Below are 21,738 nucleotides of genomic sequence, written 5' to 3' on the forward strand. Positions count from 1 at the left end.
TTTTAGTTTTTATACTTAGTATTTATAGATGATGAAATCCTCCCCAATAATTTAATCAAATAAATGAGTACCTTACTAAAAGTAAGACAAACTGAAAGATCTTCACTTTAAATATCTTTTTACTCCAGTATAGCGTTAATAGATTCATTACATTAATTAATAATGCACAATATCCAAAACACTAGAATCAATTAAGACTTCTTATTATCTTTCGAACAACAGCTTCATTTCCATCTTGTAACAATTAAGAGGTATTACTTACCTCTTTCTCATTTTTTAAATCAAAAGATGGTGTAACACGATATAACTTTACAACATTCTCTGTCTTGAGTTTTTTGGGGGAAGCGGGACTCAGAAGTAGAGACTTATTAACTATAATCATGATCTGGAATTCTTTCAGTAGTTCATACATTTTTCTGCATTATATTTTACAACAGAAAATCTTTGCATCTGTTTTTTCCTATAATGTTAATTACTTATTGTATTATCTAATATCATAGTGCTTAAATATGATTAATGAAAAAAATATTTCAGCAGTAATACCATATTCTTGATAAGTAACTTATTTAACACACTGGAAGAAGAAGCATCTCATGTTGTTTAAAAATTATTTCTTATTGATTTCATATTGCCTGGAAGCAGTTTTTAATGCAACAAACAAAAATTCAACAGATTTGGAAATTTAAATTATTTTTAATGACTTAAAGTGCATCACAAATCTGGAGAAACAACAGATTCTGTATATTGGGTCTGAATAATCTAAAGCAGGCAAATTAAATTTTAAATGTAAAATTTTTGGTCTGGTATATTATATGAGATTCAGTTCTGTTCATTGCAGTTTATTTACCATGCATATTTTCAGTGTTTAAATAATGTTTAAAAAAGATATTCTTTATTGGCTTTTAGAAGATCATGGTGTACAGCTGCTGATGGTTTGTTACTTCTTCATTGCATCGATGTTATGATGGCAGAACTGCAGGATACCAAAGGAAATTCATATTTATACAGAGAAGATCTAGAAACTGGTTTAGAGCAGTGTATATATTGTTTATATGGTCATCCAAATAAACGAACTCGGGCGAAACATTTGCAGGAGCATAATGCTAAACAGGTTATTTTTAATTTAATTATTAATCCATATTTTTTCTTTGCTTTAAATTTTTATCTCTCATTGCAATTAACAAAAATATTGCCTAACTTCATGAACTATTTTTTTATGCGTAGAATCTAAGTAATCCAATTATTAAATTTTGAAAATTAATTAAGCTGATTAAAGCACGTCAAAAATGTATGTCATGTGTAATATATCAAATGTTTATGCTAGAATGTAACTAAATTTACAACTGATGAATTGATAAAATTTTTGAATATATAGTTTAATCTAGTCTTTAATTATGAAAAGCTGTAAAAGCAGACAGTTTTAATAAAAGCTAGGCTGCCAAATTTCAAATACTGGTGTGAATTATGAGCACTGACCTTACACATTGTAAAAAATCCGTGAACTCTTGACTTCTTGGAAGCTTATCTGTTTAGAAGCCTTAAAGATTAGTAAATAGTTAATGCATTTTTTGGTCAACTGCATCATCATATGTTGTATTCTTCTGCAGGTAAGTTAAAGAGAGGGAAACAGTTCGGAAATTCACCGGATAGAGAATATGCATTCACACTATTATACTGTACTTATCAATACCTAATTTTATGTTTTCTGTTTGTTGGGTGAATCATTTACTTAAAAGTATCTATATTACATCATTATTATTTTCTTAGTTTGGTTTAGTTTAAAACAAGGAATGAAGCAGAAAGGGTTTTTTTTGGGGGGGGGTGTAATTTAAAATAAGAAATGAAAATTAAAACATGTTAATTGTAAAACGTTTAATAATTTGTAACCTACAAATTTGTTCTTATGGTCATGTTACATTATGTGGAAACAGAAAAAGTAAATTTAAATAAATAATATGGGATAGTCAAAAACTAATTTCAGAAATGAGATGCTGTGCCACATACAGGCAAATCACGCTGCACAAAAAGGTTTGCCAATATGTCATAATAGGCAAAACTGTTAAGCGTTTAAAGTACATTTCAGAATGTTGCAAAACATATTTATAAAGCAATATATAATTATGTATTAACTTGTTTAAGATTAAATAGTTGTCAAAGTAAACCAATATAGTTTTAGTTTGACACTATTGCTACAGTTTTATATAAATTCTGTGCTGCTCATGTTGAAAGCAATTTTTTCTAAATTACGTTTTGTTTAAATTTTAAAAAGTTTATGGTTACCATAATGTATAGTCAGGAGAGGTTGACTGCATATACATTTGGGCCTGGGCTCAAATATCCTCCAAAGTGTGAAAATTTATGACTGTAGTGACTTCATAGTATTAAGGCCCGTCTACACGAAGCGATTTTCTCGGCCCACTTTCTCGTAGAGCAACAATTTTAAGGATCTGTGCATGCGCCAAAAATCGGTCATGTTCTCTGCCGCGATTTCAGACCTGGTGCTCACTAGCGTACGATAAAATCGGAGTCTCTAGCCAATAAGATTGCTTTGAGTGATCATGTGCTTTTCTCCTCATTTGGAATAATAAACATGGCTGCATTTCGTTGGAGCAAAACTCAAACTTTATATATTCAAATGTTCTATAATTCCGGGTGAAACTGATTTTAACTTCCCCAAGAAAAGTTCCGAAAACTATTAATAATGCCATGCCATGGGTACTAGATGAAAATATTCAGAAACTACTTGAAACTGTGGTCGCACTTACTAAAAAAATTCAAAAAACAAAATCTCCGGTCGAGAATAAAGCAGCGCAGAGACTCAATTGACTTCGCCGAAAATGGGAGTTAATCACATGACGAAGTACATAGCTTTTCCGACAACTCCAACACGAGCAATCGTAGCCTAGTGGTAAAGAGTAGACGAGGTTTTCTTTGTACGTCAAGATCGTGGGTTCGATCCCCCACCTTAATTTTGGACTTTGTGCGCCTGGAAGATGCAACGTGTTTTAGATCTACTGGTCAAAAGAAAGTCACAAACTCAGTTTTGTGTTAATTAAATTTTGCGAAAGCAAATTACAGCCCAATTTAATTCAATATTGCTAAATTTTATTCGCTGATTAACTGATAGAGTCATATAATCATAGTTTTCAGACTGTATTAGTTATTTAATTATGCTGATATTAGTTTTTTTATGTTCAATAAATATACTACTTAAGACTTTGCACCTTTATGATATTTCTTATTTAAAATAATTGCACTGAAATTACACTGTTGCTTTATAATGTAGTAATCTTTATTCTTTATTAATACTTTTTACTCATATTGGTTTGATATTCATGATATTATTGTCTATTTATCCATTAATAAAGGTTTTGATTTAAAGCACAGTAGTTACTTATTTTTTCTGAAAAATGGTTATTTTATTATTTCAAGATTTAAATGCATAAATAGGAGTGCCAGAAAGTGAAATTTAAAAATAAATAAATAAACTAAAAAAGGAATAATCTGTGTACTCAGTACACACACACACACACACAAAAAAAAAAAAAAAAAAAAAAAAAAAAGTAATAATTTTTCTGCAAACTAAATTTAGCAAAAAATCAAAGTCACGCGGCATCATCCGTAAATACTTTCCGAATTGTACTGTGTCTTCAATACGCAACTCCCGAAGCAGGGAATTACGAAGGCACTTTGAATTTCTCGTCGTTTGACCCAATTTCTGGTCCAAATGCATTTTTTCCCCTTCTGTAGCAGTAGCTAAGTTCAAAATTGTAGCTGTATCTATAGTAGCAATTTAAAATAGTCATCCATTATTTTGACTATTTGACAACACCGTAAGCTTTGTTTACAAATCATAGACAGTATGACGCTGTAGAGGCCGGGAACACTTCCTTTCTTAGTGATTGGCTGAGTGAATTCCTGTACTAACAAGAAAATCATTCCGTGTGGACAGGCGAGCTATCTCAGATATTGTCGGCCAGATAAGTCGGCCGAGAAAATCGCTACGTGTAGAATAGCCTTTAGAGTATTTAGGTATCTAAAATCTGTTTTCCATCTTTTACAGTTGGACAGAACTGGGATAATAAGAAACTCTCATGTATTTTGTCTAATTTAAATTAGCAATCTGAAAGTTTTTGGTCTTTTAATTATTTTTAAATGGTTTTTCCAAAATAAATAAATAAATAAGGGTTTACTTTTAAGTATTAGAATGTTTTTTGTAGATATTTTACAATGTTCATCAGTAAAGTTACGTAGAAATAAAAGTATTTGAATATGTATTCATAATTTATATAAGCTTCTGGATTATTTTAAAATACATTACAGATTCCTTTGACATGGGAGAGAGCAGTTTTAATATTTCAGTATTTCAAACCTAACATTTTGCCTGAATTTGACAGTTATCGAACAAGTACAGTTTCAGCAGAAGTAAGTATGATTAATATTATTTTACTCACCTTTTATTTTTATAGTAATAAAAGTAAAATCCAGAGTTGATTTGATTAATGTTTCTGATGTAAAGATCTTATAACATGTGCAAATACTATTTTCCCCTTCCATCTCTATTGTTAATCAATGAAGAATGTCTATGTATTTATGTATTACATATTTTGTGCAGACTTCAATTAAAAGACTCAATGATTTAGAAATGATGTGTTGCCACTCACTTTACTGATGTTTCAAATTTAAACAAGAAATTTGGTATTTTAAAAGTAATGATTTGTCGTTTAACAAAGTGTAAAATATTTATGCTTCATATTTAATGCATAGACTAGGTAAATTAAAAGAAATAATGTTGCCACTGCCTGCAATAAATTATTTTTATCTTTCAAGTGCCAGTTTTTTGTCATTTGGCATAAAATAGGATTTTCCTTTCATATTTAATCTGTTATTGCTTATCATACTCAATAGTTCAAAAGCACTAAAGCTGCAGTAAAAAAGTGGCTGGCAAAAATGAATTCATATTGTATATTATAATGGTATGTTTTGTTTTTAAAACTGAAGATACAGTAATCAAACAGATATTTAAAAAATTTTAAATATTCATTAAAAAGTAATAAAATAGGAATGAGTGTTAAAAAGTCCATAATGGTTTTTTAATTAAAATAATTTAAATACTATTTTTAAAAACATTAATTCCTTTTAGTGCATTTCTCATAATTTCGAGTATTTTCCATTGTAGTATTAAATAGTTTTAATTATTTATTTTGCTTTGCTTGTACTGAAAATTTTTTAAAATTATTTTTCAATGAGTTTTCATTATTAAAGATGTATGTTTTCTATTTGGTGAAAAATATTTTTTTCTAATGGGTGTATTATATTTAAGACTATTATTATTGGTCAATACTATATATAATATATAAACCATCTTCATAGAAGTCTGTATGCTGCCCTTTTTTATGCAACTTGACCAATAGTTGCAGTTTCAAAAATGGTTAAAATAAGGAAAGCTTCAATTATGGAATTTTAAAATTTAATAAATCAGTTTTTTAAAATTACAAAAATCTAACTTTATTAATTCCCATGTGAAGTTTTTCCATTTTAATGTTTTGAGACCATAAGAAATGTATTAGGTATTGAAAGGTGGCTATATAATTTTTTTTCAAGGCTTTATCTTACAGTTTTTGTTAATTAATTACATCTTCTTCTAGTTGTGTGTTATTTAGTTTTATTACTTTTTAAACTAGGACCTCATGTTATTAAAATATTTGGTGCTTACATCTTAATGCAACCACCTTGGTGCAAGCTTGTGATTTTCACAAGTTTTTTAAAACCATTCCAAAACTCTCATATTTACTTATCATAAATCGGCTAATGTTATCAATGTATCATAATGAAAAACACTAAAAATTTTAATTGTTACCTAAAATTATATGGTGCTTTAAAAACAAATGAAACACATTTTTCACAAAATTCTTCTCTAAATTTTAGTGTTGTTCTTCTTTCCATGTACAAAACAAACTATTTCTGCTTATAAAACATTAAAGAATTGCACAAATTCTGTATTGCACATTAGCTGGTTACCAAATGTATCTGATCGTTGTTCCCTTTAGCGATTTTATGGCAAATCATTGTATTTCTGCAGAAATTTTACTGTAGTTTTTTTTTTATTGCTGGCAAATTTTACAAGCAATATTTTAAAATTTAAGTTTAAGGCAAAAAAATATTATAATTTGTTTATAAAAATCATTGGTACTTGGAATGCTACGAAAAGAATTCATGTGGGAATGGTGATGTAGTTTGATTGAAGGGTTATTATGAACATGGTTGCCTGACGAATGTTTATGCACATAATTATCAGAGTTTGGCACATTCTGAAAATTTGTCAATTTCTACTAGCTGTGATAGTATAAATAAGTACCAAATATTTATATTATTTAATATCTATAAACCAGTTGCATTGTATAATAAATCTTCATTCATTTCATCATTTCATTGTCCTTCATTGTCCTTTAGCTCAGGGTTCGGCAACCTAGTAGCTGTGGTATGTTAAACCAATCTACCAATATGATTCAGGATGCCGCACGATATTAAATATTTGAAACAGTTTGATTCCTGTGGCAATGCATGCAGAGTTGAATAGAGGACAATAATATTGAGGGTCTTCTTATTTATTAATTATGCATCATTTAACGATATTTATTAACATAAAAATAAGCAGCATAAAATATAACTATTCCTTCAATATAAATAAAAAATTAAATTTGTACATATATTATGTATCTTTTAAACATATTTGTTAAAATGAAAAAATATATGTTATAAAATAGAAGTATTACTTCAATATAGTTAAATAAAAAATTTAAATTTTAATGTGAACCTTGTCCTGTACCACTGTACTTAATGTCGCAATATCAGGGATATAATTTGTGACTTTTGATTTGAGACATTATTCGGAATATTCAGTTGTTTAAACAATTCTTTGTGGGCTCAAAATATTTTTCATATGCTAAAAGATTTGTTCGCATAGATATGTGGAACCATAAGTGGAAAGCAGAGCACATGCAGTTTTCTTCAAAAAATTAAATCTCTTTAGCATTGACATCCAGCAATTTATCATTAGAGTTAGCTTCCAGATTTTTCCATAATTCCATAAATTTTGCTTTCCACAATTCTGAAGCTGATAGTTCAGTAAGTTCCACTTAAAATTATCACCTTCCATCCACTCCAAAATTGACAAATTGGATGAGATTATTAATGGGTCTATTAAATTTGGTTTGATTGGAAAGAAAAATATAATCAAACAAGTTCAAAGTCTTTGCATCCTTTGGAAAATTCTTCCTTAAGTGCGTCAATGTAGATCTGAATTCTGAAAGATTGAATCTTTTTTGTCTAATGTAAATGTATTTGAAAGCGCTGTATATTTGAGAAGTATTTATAAGTACTAGTATTAAGATCATGGAAAAATATATTTAATTTTGTAGCAAAGCCTTTCCAATATTCAAAAGGTTCAAACTCTGTTTGGCCCTTTCCTTGTATTCCTTAGTTCGTTGAGATGTTTAGTTATATTAGTCAGAAACATCAATTTGCATTACCATTCTTTATCATTCAATTTGGGGAAATGTTGATTCTTCTCATTAAGAAAAACTTTAATGTGTTTCTTGGGTGACACAAACTTATTCAAGACATTATTTGAACTAAGCCGATAAGCATGGATGTATAAGGGGAAATCCACATATTTGCTTTCCATTTCTTCTAAAAGAGATTTAAATTGCATGTCTACCAGTGGAGAACAGACACTATAAAATTAACTTTTTTAACAAAGTGTTCATTACAAAAATGAAGCACTGTGACAAGGTTTTGGCTACTAAACTTTCCTGATAGCACAGAGAGGTGATATAGCAATTTATCTTTGCCTAATAATTTTGTAGAGAGCCACTGAGAATTGTGCCACATGCCATAGGTTGACGACACATGTTTTAGCTTAATGAAATACATATTTATTTCAACTGGGAAGGAGCTCTGAGTTTTATAAAAGGAGATTTATTACAAAATAATTATTCTTCTGAATGTTGCTATATTAAATTTACTTTAATTTAACATGAATTTAAAAGAGATGTAGCGAAAACATTCATGTATACATGTTTACATGTAAACGTGTAACATGTATACATGTATAGAAAAATTTGGGGGCTTCATTAGTATTCTATTCACTGTTCCTATCTTACATCAGCAGTCAACAAAATTTAGATTGTTACAGTAACTCAATATATATAAATCAAAATCACATTTTATGTGATATAACATTTATGAAAATCGTAAAATAAATACTCATTTTAAAAAAAAGACTATATCCAGTGATACTGCTTTACATCTGTCAAGGCTTATATCATAACATTAAATAAATAAGTTTCCCAGGTGAGTTCTATTTATATTCTATTCGGAGTTACCTACAAAGAGATCTATTGCATTGTCTGATTTACTAGATGATATGGCACAAAGTAAGTATTGAGTGAGATTTATACTCAAACATGATTGACAATTCTAAAAATTGCAAAAAAACTCCTTCTAGAAGCTGTGTTTTGATATACTTATTTGAAACAAATGTCTCCATAAGTTTAAAAAAAAATTGTAATAAAAATTATGAATTAATAATTTTTTTTAAAAAAATTCTAATTAATTTCATTCTAATGTTATATACAAACAAAATGAAATATGATTGTTATAGATAGCTCATGAAGAAATAAAATGATTAGATGGTGGATATTTAAATACAAGTAATTTGTGAATTTAAAAATGATTTTTTTTTCTTTAATTAAATTGATTTTTTAAGCATTGTATTTCACATTAAGTAACATCAAATTTAGTATCCATTTTTTTAAATTTTTTATTCTAAGGGTCTACATTTATGAAAATTTCATGAATGTAGAGCATTAGAGGCATAAAATATTAAATTATGTGTTTTATATTGTAATGTAAAACATATAATTGAATATTATAGTTTTATTAAAATTTAAGAAGCATGAACTGATCATTATAGTTAATGTCATTTAACATTTATCATATTGTAATAATTAGATGTTTGTTTAGTAAATAAGGACCATTGAGATATATTAATTAATGACTTAATTTAAATGTAATTTTAATGCACTTAAGTATATAATGTATGTATTTTCTCTCAAAGAAATATTTTCCTCCTTCATATCAAAGTTGTGTATCATCTAAAATAATCTGAATAAAACTTTGTTCAGACAATTCAGGCTAAATATTTTGCATTTAAGTATTCTAGTTTAATTAATCTGGTCAGAAATTTTAGAAAGAAAAAGTTTTGATTTAAATTTTATTTGTAATGTAATTTCTGCACAAATTCACTTTATGTTGTCTGTTTTGAGAAAGTTTTTATTTTAGCATCATTCTTCTTAAATAAGTAGTCCATTTAATGTAGTTTCTAGTTATTAAGACTATATATTTCAGCTGTATGATTTTAGAAAATTTATATATTTATGCTGTAAATAAATATTTTGTAAAATGTACTTCAGCCACCAAATTGAGATGAGAAGGAAGGAAGCCAACAACTCTTAATGATTAGGCTGTTCTTTTTGTTTATGTTAATTACAAATTTTTTTAAAAAATTATTATTAATTTTTTTTTTAATTTAGTTGGAAAACCTTTTAAAAAGGATATCTGCATTAGTTCCTCCTGAGGAAGATCCTGCAACAAAAGTTGATAGCTACACTGCATATATTGAAGGAGGAACTGACAAATGTCCAGATCCTCCATTTGGTAATAAAACTCCAAGGTAAAATATTTTATTCTAATAGGATTCATTAAAAATTGATTGATTTCTCTACATCCCCTTACTTAAGATTTAACTAGAAAAATTATTTCAGTTTTATTTTTGGATAAAATTTTGCTTATGTTGTATATCTTGAACTATTTCATGACATCAGATTATTTTTTGAACAAGAGTATATAGCTTGTGAATTGAAACATTAAAGGACAGGATCTCAGTTCACTTGTTAAGAATTTTTTTCTGTTCTGAGATGCAGCCATTAATTTCAATATAAACAAGGGGGGAATGATTCTTTGAAACCCAATAAATAAAATATTAATTTTTTGAAATTATAATAGAAATAGCTTTGGGAAGAAGTGTAAATAGCTTTGTGAAGAAGTATAGAATTATCAGTAACTATCAGAATCGTTCTTCTGAACCACTTTAAGTAATTTTAGTACTTGATTCTTTTGACCAGTCAATATATTAATTATTTAATAATGTATCTTCATTTAAGTCATCAAAGATGTTGGAGATGCAAAATTTTTTCATTGATCTTTACATTATGGTAACTTGGCATTTTTTTGGCGAAAATTTGCCGACCAACTCTCCTACAGCAACCCTCTATTTTTTTTTTTCCCGCCGCCATTTTGTCTTCACGAAGTAAAGACATGTTTCTTTTCTTTTACTGAACACTTCTTCCAACAATCTACTAGCCAAATTACATTTATGCTAGAAATTTTATCTAACAAAACTGCTTAATCATGACAAATATTCACTGCAAAATTGGGAAAAAGTGCACAAAAAAACCATACTCCTTATGCGTTTTTAAAAATAACACATACACATAAACCATGTACACGGCGACTTATTTTTACTTAAAAAAACATCCCAGAATTGCACAAAAATGGCATTGCGCACACTCTTCACTATATCCATGTACACTGCTTTTTTCACATAAATTAGAAAAATTTCACGAAAATACATGACAATTTTCTGAATCTTTAAACCCGGTAAAAAGAACATATATGAAATTACCTGATTGCGAAAAAGTTTATACCCTTTCCAAATATGAACATTTCCACATATAAAATAAATAAAATATCCAAAAACTTTTACCTCTAAATCATCTATTATATTATACACGTCACCAACGAATTCATACCGCAAGCATTACAAATACTTAGTGTCAAATATTTAAATTATTTCCATGCACGTTTACTTCAACTTAAATGTATACCAAATTCCTACAAACATAAAATTCACAAAATAACTATCATTTAATTAAAATATCACTAAACCATGTACACGTCGACTTATTTTTACTTAAAAAAAAAATCCCAGAATTGCACAAAAATGGCATTGCGCACACTCTTCACTATATCCATGTACACTGCTTTTTTCTCATAAATTAGAAAAATTTCACGAAAATGCATAACAATTTTCTGAATCTTTAAACCTGGTAAAAAGAACATATATGAAATTACCTGATCGCGAAAAAGTACATACCCTTTCCAAATATGAACATTTCCCCGTATAAAATAAATAAAATATCCAAAAACTTTTACCTCTACATTATCTATTATATTACAAACGTCACTAACTAATTCATACCTTTACTTCATTACAAATGGTTACAAATACTTAGTGTCAAATATTTAAATTATTTCCATGCACGTTTACGCAAATTACTTTACTTCCACCTTACATTTAGAACAATGCATAAAAATAATATCCTCAAATAATTAAAAATACTAACTTACCTATTCTTCTTCAGAATCTTGATTACGTGACCGATAAACTTTTCTTATTTCTGTTTCAGGATCTTTAAAATCATACTTATAGTTCACACCAAGGTACCAGGTAAAATAAATAACTTAATAAAACATCTTTACTTCTATCTCGCACAACCTTAAAGAAACACTTATTACCCCTTTCAATCCCACTAAATACCCATTTCGAATTCACTTTAGTTAGGGCCATGGGATCCAAAAATTAACGAACACTGTTTCACACAACACAGAATAAAGGCAAATACAAAATTTCCAGATTTTTTTCCCGATTTCCCCCCCTTTTCCGATTAAAGAACCGTAATTCGTCCATTAATATCACGACATATCATATGATCTCTCATTTCCCTCACACAAAATAATGCGTAATCGGAACTGAGTACTGCTCACATTATTACCAAAGTCCCAGGTAGTAACCTTTATCACCTCCAAAATGTCGCCAAACTACCAGTTACCATATTGTAAAGATCAGCCAATTTTTTAAGTTATTGTAACTGTGTGTTATATTTCTGGGATAAGCAGGAAGCATGTTTCATATTTTTCTGAAAAGTATTGACTAAATGTTGTAAGTAATCAATCAAATTTCATTTCCTTTCTAATATAATCCTTTAATTGTTTATTGACTGGGGGCAGAATTATCATGTTTAGAAATGAGGAAAGTTAAGATGTAATGTGTAGCACAAGAAAATTTAAAATAAACTATGATTCTAAGATTTTATAGATTATACAAATGTATAAAAATCAGGGACACATATATTCCATTCCATTTTTAGAAACAGTTACATTGAAAAAATTTGTGCAAATATACTTCAGTACAAAGTCCGTAATCCGGACGTCCATTATCCAGAATGATCTATAATCCAGACCTCAAAGCCACAAACTTACGTATGTGCGTAAAGCCAGTAAAGCGTTTACCCATGTGCGCTTCCGATAGTGGAGAAAGTAACAGAGAACATTATTGAAAACGAAAAAATTTCGATTGACAAGTTAGTCGGTATTCTAGACACAGCAATTACAGGACTTGAACAGTGGAACTTTGTAATTGAACAAGAAATGATGTCTGTTTATAGAATTAAAGAGAAAGTATTAGCACAAAAAACGAAGCAACTTAAACAACTTACATTGATAGAAATGTTTACTACAGTAAACCAAGAAATATTGAGCTTTTTTTATTATTTTTTTTTAATTTTATTTATTTATTTTATTTATTTATTTGTAAATTTTGATACCCTCTAGATCGTAATTGCTCTTTATTTCATAAATTGCGGTTTCATATTTTTAATTGTATAATTTCTGCATGCCATGTTACCAGATTTAAATTGATGATCTCTAATCCGGAATCGCCGAAGTTCCTACGTGTCCGGATTACAGACTTTGTACTGTATATTGCTATTAATGACTGCTCAGACCCTGAATTAAAAATAGGCTCTCCGATATGTTCACCGGTGCATGTCATGAAACCTGTAAAAAGGATCTTGAGCACTCTGTAGAAATATATGTTATCTATAGTTATTGAAATGGGTGTATAATGCTGAAAGAGACATGATTATTTTGGTAGATTTTGATAGTTCTTCCATTAGAGTACTGTTAGATTCCAGATACCACACACAACCATAAGTGATACATTCATGAAACTCTAGGATAAAGCCGTGACTTTCAACACAAAATAAAACATCTCTGGAATGAATTAGAACACTGGTTGATAGTCAGATCAAATTGCTATTGAGCTGATCACCATATTTCAAAAGACGTGGAAGAAATATTTGCAGACATCAACTAAAATTTATTGGGAAGACTTTGTCTAGGAATAGAGGCTTTTACAGTATCAAATGGCAGTAAAAAAGTCATGCTAAAATCATACTATTTTCAGTTAATCACTTTACTGTAAGAACCCAGTCAGTAATAGCAATATAAATATCAAAGAACACTGTTGTATACACTGACTACCAATAAGTATTTGGACACCTGTGATAGAAAAGAAAAACTAACTTTATTCAAAATCAATAGTTGGTAGAGCCTCCACAAGAGGTAATTACAGCGTGGACCCTCCGGCCATACTTTTCACAAGTCTTTGTATGACAGCTAGTGGTAATTTCTTCCACTCGGCTTGGAGAAGACATAGAAGTTCCTTCACCGATTTTGCACGGGTAGTGCACCCCTGAATTCGGCGATGCAACTCATCCCAGAAGTTCTTGATAGGGTTCAGGTCTGGACTCTGGGCAGGCCAGTCCATTCAATGATCTCCATTGGCACCATACCAAGCCTTGGTTAATGTCGAAACATGACAACTGGCATTGTCGTCCTGAAAGTAACAGGGATTTAACCCGTAAAACTGCCACAATGTAGGAAGCACATTGTCATCCAAAATAGTGCAGTAGGCATCGGAGTTGAGCTTGCCATGAATGGGGACCAAAGGTCCCAGCCCATACCAGGAGAAACACCCCCAGACCATAATTCCACCTCCGCCGAACTTGACTGTTGGCACAATGCATGCTGGCAGGAGACGTTCTCCAGGTAGACGGCAGATCCAGACCCTGCCATCCGAACGGTAAAGGGTGAACCTTGATTTGTCACTCCAAAGAATCCATTTCCACTGATCTACGGTCCAATTTCGATGTGCTTTGCACCACATTAACGGAGCAGCGCGGTTGGACTTTGTGACCAAAGGCTTATGGGCAGCAGCACGACCATGAAAACCAAGCAGATGTGCTTCCTTATGGATGGTATTCATTGAAACAATACTCCCGGATGCCTGTTGAAACTCCTCGCGGATGAGGGCCATCGGTCTTCTGAATTTCTCTGGACAGCAGTCGTTGGTCTCTATCTCCCAGTTTCATTAGTCCGAGTCGGGGAACATTCCGACAATAACCGCTCACCTTCCACTTCTTAATCATGTAGGCCACTGTCGATTTTGGGTACTTCAGATCGCTAGATATGTCCCTTAAGGATCAGCCAAATTTGTGATACCTGATAATTATACCTTTCTCGAAATCAGAGAGCTTCGAACTGCGAGGGATCTTGTATGCGACTAAAGCCAATGCTGTTTCCTACACAATATATACCGGCGGAGTCTGTGACGTACCTTAGGACCACAGATATCGTCATTTGCATAGGTGTCCAAATACTTATTGGTAGTCAGTGTATATAGGTATAAAAATGCATGCACAACAATTATCTTTCTGATTCTTTTCAAATTAGTTAGTTATATTATATATATATTTAAACCAAGTAAATAACAGGAACAAAATACATTTGAGTTCTCTTTTAACTACTGAATAGTATAAAACTTTCATTGAAATAAAGAATTTTGAAGAAAAAGTTTATTAAGTCCTATATTGACCATGATTTGAATCTTATTTAGATATGCAGCTTGTGTATCTCTTATTGATTGATTTCACTATTTTATTTGTAAATCTGTGATTTATTGAAAGAAATTTTATAAACTGCAAATCGTAAACAAAATTGATAATAATTAAAAAGTTACCAACAAAATCAATCAAATATAAAAATAAATACAGTGCTTGCTGCTTATAAAACTCAATGGTTAATAAATCAGCAGCTTATTACATTCAAATTTCTAGGAACCAAAACAAATATATATTAATCAATAGAAAAACCACTGTTTATTAAACCAATTTCTGCCCCTTATAAACTGGGAATAGATTTACATAATACTTCAATAAAACGGGTTTAGCAGAAATTTCAGCAGGTGTAGTCAGAGCCAGCTTTACTTGAGGGAGTGTTGGGAACCCTTCCCTAGTTCCTGTCAGATACGGTTTATAAATCTCTTTGTCCGGACAAAAGTTGTGAGCAACAGAATACCTTTATCTTATGAATAACAAAAGCAGTTTTCTAGTGGCATTAAAAACAAATCCTTTGATTGTAAATGAGTTGATGTTTCCAAGGAAAAGGTGGTGCTTAAATGAGCTCTGGTTCCTTTTCTCGAACACTGGCTGATAGGAGTTGACACACATTAAGTTTTCAGGGTATTCTCAGTAAACTTCATCAAGTGCTTCATTGCATTATTATGCATCATTAATCTTTGGTTGGAAAAGGGGAGTGGTCATTGTAGGCTGAAGAGGGAAGAAAAGAAAGCATTGATTATACCTATAAAAACCATGAAGTGGCATGTCTACTTGACAGACAATGTGCAAACTTCCTGCTGGCTAGAAACTGGTGTTTTGGATTTGAACAAATCACTGGAAGAAACATTTTCTGTTTGCTTTCTGTTTGCTTTATATATGTCAAAAATGCCTAAATGAAATGGCAGGCTTGAAAGAAAAGGATAAATTGCTGAAGGATTGTGATACATTTGGAAAATTAAGAACTAGTGAAAAATGCTCAAGGAAGCACAAAAGGGAGGGAAAATTGAGAGACGCTGAAACTACTGGAATGGTTTCAAGTTGTGAGACTAAATATTGTTCCGATTTTTAGATCTCTTCTGACAACAAAAACTGTAAAATACGTTAAAGTGATAGGAGACTTTGGGCATCAGTGAGGGAAATTATGAAGATTTATTTTTATAATACATTGCTCTTGATGATAATATTGAGACACCATATGAAAGTATTGGCTATATGAAAGTATTGGCTGTTAAAAAAGCTGCAGAAACTGTAACTGACAATGAAAGTGATAAGGAAGAAAATGACTAGAAGCCAACCTCAGCTGAACTGAAAAAAGCACAGCAGACTCTAAGAAGAAATCTTGAATTGAAAAAGTGGAGCTCAGAAAAGCTACCAATAGTTTTATGACCTTGAAAATAGCATTGAAACATTTGACAAACAATATGAAATAGATACATCAGTTCTTTCTAAAAGTTTAAAATTTCATCAGGTATGCACATACAATTTTTTTTGTATTAAAAAAATTAGTAATTCTTAGCTTAATAATTTAGGTATTAATTATTAGATTGTGAATTGCTATCTTACTTAATAAGTTTCAAATTGACATGCAATATTGAAATAGCCAATATGTTTGGAGCAGAAGTGATTTTTAATAACTGTTAGGTATTGTAATAATAAATGAATTTTATATAATAAGTAACTGGAAGCTCAAATAATATATGTATGTAGATTCATATTCTTATACATACACATATATTTATAATAATACAAAAAAGAAATACTTTAATCTATCTAAAACAGCTGGAATTTGATGCATCAAAATGTTTCAAAAACAATCCATTAATCCTTAATAATTATAAGAGAATATTTTAACCAAAAGATTAAAAAAAATAAAGTGCTATATATCTCACAGCATTCTCCTCGGTAGGTTTGGTGCCACAAGATAAAATGGAGCACTATATTTCTGAAAATAAAAGGATGGCCATTTTCTGGCCATATAAATGTAATGGAAAATTTAATAATTCAAACTGATAAATTCCTACAAATTTGCATTTAATATACTAAGTGTTCATTTATTTACTCCAATCCCTGCATAGCAAAATTCAGGCTGATACTGTAGATCTGACTAAAATTACATAGCCACAAAAATTTAAGCAATAACATATGCCACAAAGGAAGTAAATAAGTTATTAAATGCAGCAAACCAGTCAGCAGTGCATCTTTTACATATACAAGGTGGTTAAAATTAAAATACCCCTACTCTGAGTTCTCTGTACATTGAACTACTGAATGTAAAGGCCCTAAAATTGTTGAACGTACTATTAAAGACATGAGGAAACGGATTATGTGAAAAAAAATTAGTACCAGAAACACCGATAGGTGGCGCTGTGCAACGGAAAATATACTGAAAACGCACAAATTAAAAAAAAAAAAAAAAAAATGAGGTAGGGAAATATTCCTTTTTAATTTCTATTGCTAATATGGGAAAAAAAATAGAATACCAAAAAAGTTAAGAAACTTAAATTGTCATTGTAACTGCAATTTCGCTCTCTAAGTAAAAAAATTTGCATAAACCCCTGGTTTGCAGCTGCTGTTCTTGGCATAAAAGGGGATAAAACTGGTAAAATGTCATTCTTATCAGTGATGCCTGTCATGCTGCCAGAACTCGCTTTGCTTGTCAAGTTATTTTATGAAAACAAAGGAAATGCTGCAGCTGCTCTTCGAGAGTTTCGCCTTAAAGAATTTACGCAAAGGACCATTACTTCCACAAGCTCTCAGGAGAATGATCGCCCGATTCGAGAAAACTGGACATTTTACAGTTCAGACAGGTCAAGGATGCTAATTGACTAGTTCAGATGTTGAAGATGTTGCCACTGCTATTGTTGAACATTCAATGGACAACGTTGTAGGCTGTAGTAGTGCACATGCAGTGGCATAGTACTTGGGTGTTCCCTACTGTACAGCGCGGAACGTATTGAGAAAAATGGTTAATTTTTACCTGTACAAAATTCATCACAACCAGTTGCTGGCCATCGACAGGGATAAGCGACTGACCTTTGCATTGACATTTCTGGCTAGATTTGAAGTGGATGCATTGTGGCCATGGCAGATTCTATGGAGTGATGAAGCACATTTCCATTTAAGTGGAACAGTCAACACCCATAACTGTCGCATTTATGACACTGAAAAGTCATACCTTCCAAGAGATTCCACTTCGCTCACCGATAGTTACAGTCTGATGTGGATTCACAGCCACATTCATTCTTAGACCTTTCTTTTTCGAAGAGGCTACGTGCAACAGCTCTCTGACATGCACCATAATGGCTAGGAGGTACCAAAAATGCTCGAAATTTTTGTTGTACCTCAAATGCAACAGCGCCAATGTTTTGATTCTCTTACCTTTATGCAAGATGGAGCGCCTCCACACATTGGACTTTGTGTACAACAGTTTCATCAGCAAAATTTTACAAATAATAGAGTAATTAGTCGTGCATTTCCAACAACCTGGCCATCTCGTTCTCCAGATATCAATCCATGTGATTTTTGGCTGTGGGGTTACTTAAAAAAATCTTGTTTATCGACGATGTCTGGTAACTTTGGCAGATTTTTAAAGATGGTATCACTCTACATGTGAGAAGCATCTCAATTGACCAATTACGATCAACAGTGAAACAAGCTGTCCACAGACTGCAGATTTTAGATCTTGAAGAAGGAAACCATATTGAGCAGCTTCCCTTGCAATCGATTAAGGTCTTTGTGATATGAATGTTTGGTACGTTCAAATAAAATGTGTTATAAAGTGTATTTTGTGTCTTTTCAGTATATTTTCCATTGCACAGCGCCACCTGTCGGTGTTTTTGGAACTAATTTTTTTTCACGTAATCCATTTCTCCACGTCTTGGATAGTATATTCAACAATTTTGGGGCTTTTACACTCAGTAGTTCGATGTATAGAGTTGCACTGAACTTGTGCAAAGTCGGTGATTCAAATAACAGTGGCTTGTGCTGCTGCCAAACAACATTCCATAGCACCTCCAAATGGTATTTTCAGACATATTCTTTTGTGAAGCTGATTTTTATAAAATATGGCAGGTATACCCTTAAGATTCTGATGTCATGATTTTGCAATTCTTTGTACTACTTACTATATCCTGTAGGGGCTGGAGTAGTGAAGATACATATTACTTTGATTAATTTGAGATTATTTTAAATATTAAACTTCTATTTGTTCCTTTGTTGGTTCAGAAATATCTGAACTAGTATGTTCAGATGTATGACAGCCAATGTATTTACCGCTTTTGTTCCCCTAATGATAATGCAGTAAAAAATGTAAATTTCTTTTTTGCTTTTCACTTTTGGATTTGGCATTTTTCACACCTATCATTCAGTTTACCAGTGTGTATCTTTCTTTCTTTCTCTTCCCCCCATATGGTTTTTTCAAAATTGAATATTCTTTCTCAAGATTTAGAAGCTGAATTAGGCCTATTTGTTAATAAAAGAGACATGTAATTACTAGGCAATCTAATCTAAATTAAAACTGATGTTATAGATAGGATAATCTCGTTTTCTATTCCTTTTGAACTCAGTCTTTATGTGGGTGTGTGAAATATAAAAAATAATTCCCCCCAGACAACTTCATGAATAATATATTTATATAATATATATACATTTTCTTGAAATATTTAAATTATTGTAGTATAACTATTTGTTTAACGTGGTCTTTATTTCTGTTTAGCTCTGTGGTGAAAGATTTATATTATTTACTTGGGGATTATTATTTTAAGAACAAAGAATTTAGGTAAGTATATTATGATAAATTCTGCATGCTACTGAAAAGGTGTTCTTTTAAAATTGTATGTTATTTAAAGTATTTTTAATATGTTAAATGTATAAAATATTGTAAATAAGCAAGATGCTACAGATGTTGTGCAAATAACTGTTTAAAAGCATTATTTTAAAAATATTTTTGTATTTTTATCTTATTTTCCTGTCATCCCCTCCAAGAATGTTATACAATTCACCTGCAACTTCACCTCTTCGTAAATTAGCTTTTTTAAGATTGTATCTGAGCTCTCATTATTCATTAGTGCTTTGTTAATCCATTAGTGTCTGATGTCCTTATGTACCATAGTTACAATTATGTTCTATACAGTTTTCATAAGAGTTTGTAAAAGTGGTTATTTCTATTTTTAACTGAATCTTGAATTAAAAAAAAAAAATATGTATATATATTATAGTGAAAGACCAGAATTGGAGAATGATGTCTACATTCTTAAAAAATGATGGTGAAAAACTAAATATTTGGTTATATTTTTTTACATTCAGACCATCATCAATTACTGTTGCAATAAATAAGATTGTATAAGTCAATCACATAATTAAGTTTATTATATGCATCATTGTTAGGAAATAAAATTGTTCCATCTCCAGAAAGTGTGTTACAAATGTATTTAAAAGTCATTTTACAAAAGAACGTGTCATTAGCAGGCACTTACATCTGGTAAATCGTGACAAACCTAGAACTTGCCTGATCTTAAAGCCAGCCAGCATTTTGTGTCACATGCTAAACATTTCCCAGCCTACACGCAAGAATGGATCAACTGTAGAACATGCCATCTTGTGATTTCAAATGGTAGCTGAAAATAATGACCATCATATTGGGGGGAGGTTTTTTTTTTATAACAAAATTTTTAAAACAATTGTAAAGGTGTGGCTAAATGTATAATTTATTAATATAATGCCCTCTGGTGGCGCTATTTGTAACTATTTTTTTTTTTTTTTTTTTTTTTACACTGAAAGGAATTCTCATCCCTTCATTAAGTCTGCCACAAAATTTCATAATTTTCTAATCACAGGCTTTGCTTGTAAGCAGCTTCGAAATAGGGTTATTTAATCATGTATATATGTATATATATAGTGGCTAGTTTGAATTTAAAAAAAAGTTCATGTTATTAATAATTTAGCTTGTATCTTTGATTTTGTCTGCCTTTTGAGGATATTTAGTGCATCACTTTCTTCAAAATCTTTGCTTTTGCAAAATATTGTTATTTTTAATTTTGTATGTTTCACTAATGTTGAAATTTATGAATTCCTCAATAAGGTTCAAATGAAGTATGAAATAGGAAATACACTCTCTAACAAAACAAAAAAAAAAAAAAAAAAAAAAAAAAAAAAAAAAAAAAAAGCACCAAGAAGGAATCATCCAATTGCTTTGAAATTTCGTATGTATAAATGTTTTGGCCAAATATGCAAATGATTAAAATTTGGTGTCCAATGAATGAATAGTGCAATCTCTAGCAGATGTATATTAGGAGCTGTTCTTGAACTGTTGTTAAAAATTTCTGTTACATTGCGATTTACGATACCTTTCAGTGACTGAAAAAATGCCTTGCCGCAAGATTCGAGCTTATTATGAGCAACTGTCAGAGTTTAAAAGAGGTCATATCGTTGGATTGAAAGAGGCAGGTTGGGCAATTCAGAGAATCGCTGAGTCGAATCGATGCGGTGATTAGAAGATGCTGGCAAGAATGGGTAGACAATGGCAGATTTCAGCATCATGATGGTAGCGGTCGACCTAGGGCCACAACAGATCAAAAACACAGGGTTATTGTCAGATCTGTTATCACAGTGCCTGATACATCGCTATCAGCCATGAGATGTGCAGCCCGCACACAAGTGTCCACCATGAGCATTCACATATAGCTGATAGAGTGAAATCTACGCTCGTACCGACTATTAAGACACCTGCCACGCACGCCTGCACACTGTTGAGCCAGATTACAGTGGTACTTGGCTTGATCATGTTGGAATGATGCTGACTGGGGACATATGGTCTTCAGTGATGACCAGCTGTGTCGTGACAATCATCGAAGACGTGTCTGCAGAAGCCCAGAGC

The 21,738-nt window shown here is 31.0% G+C and overlaps 1 protein-coding gene across 1 annotated transcript in view; it reads left to right on the forward strand.

Annotated features, from left to right (window-relative positions):
• LOC118206141 (calcineurin-binding protein cabin-1-like) overlaps nucleotides 1–21,738 on the forward strand; it is a 195,928-nt gene that overhangs the window by 116,260 nt on the left and 57,930 nt on the right. The window contains exons 27-30 of the mRNA XM_085825897.1: nucleotides 907–1,111; nucleotides 4,324–4,425; nucleotides 9,597–9,736; nucleotides 19,579–19,641. Coding sequence (XP_085682023.1) covers nucleotides 907–1,111; nucleotides 4,324–4,425; nucleotides 9,597–9,736; nucleotides 19,579–19,641 — 510 coding nt within the window. The remainder of the gene's footprint in view (nucleotides 1–906; nucleotides 1,112–4,323; nucleotides 4,426–9,596; nucleotides 9,737–19,578; nucleotides 19,642–21,738) is intronic.

Source organism: Stegodyphus dumicola, chromosome 10, assembly GCF_044657685.1.
Source record: "Stegodyphus dumicola isolate Sdum_Otavi_A_Nest chromosome 10, ASM4465768v1".
Classification (NCBI taxonomy): Eukaryota; Metazoa; Arthropoda; class Arachnida; order Araneae; family Eresidae; genus Stegodyphus; species Stegodyphus dumicola.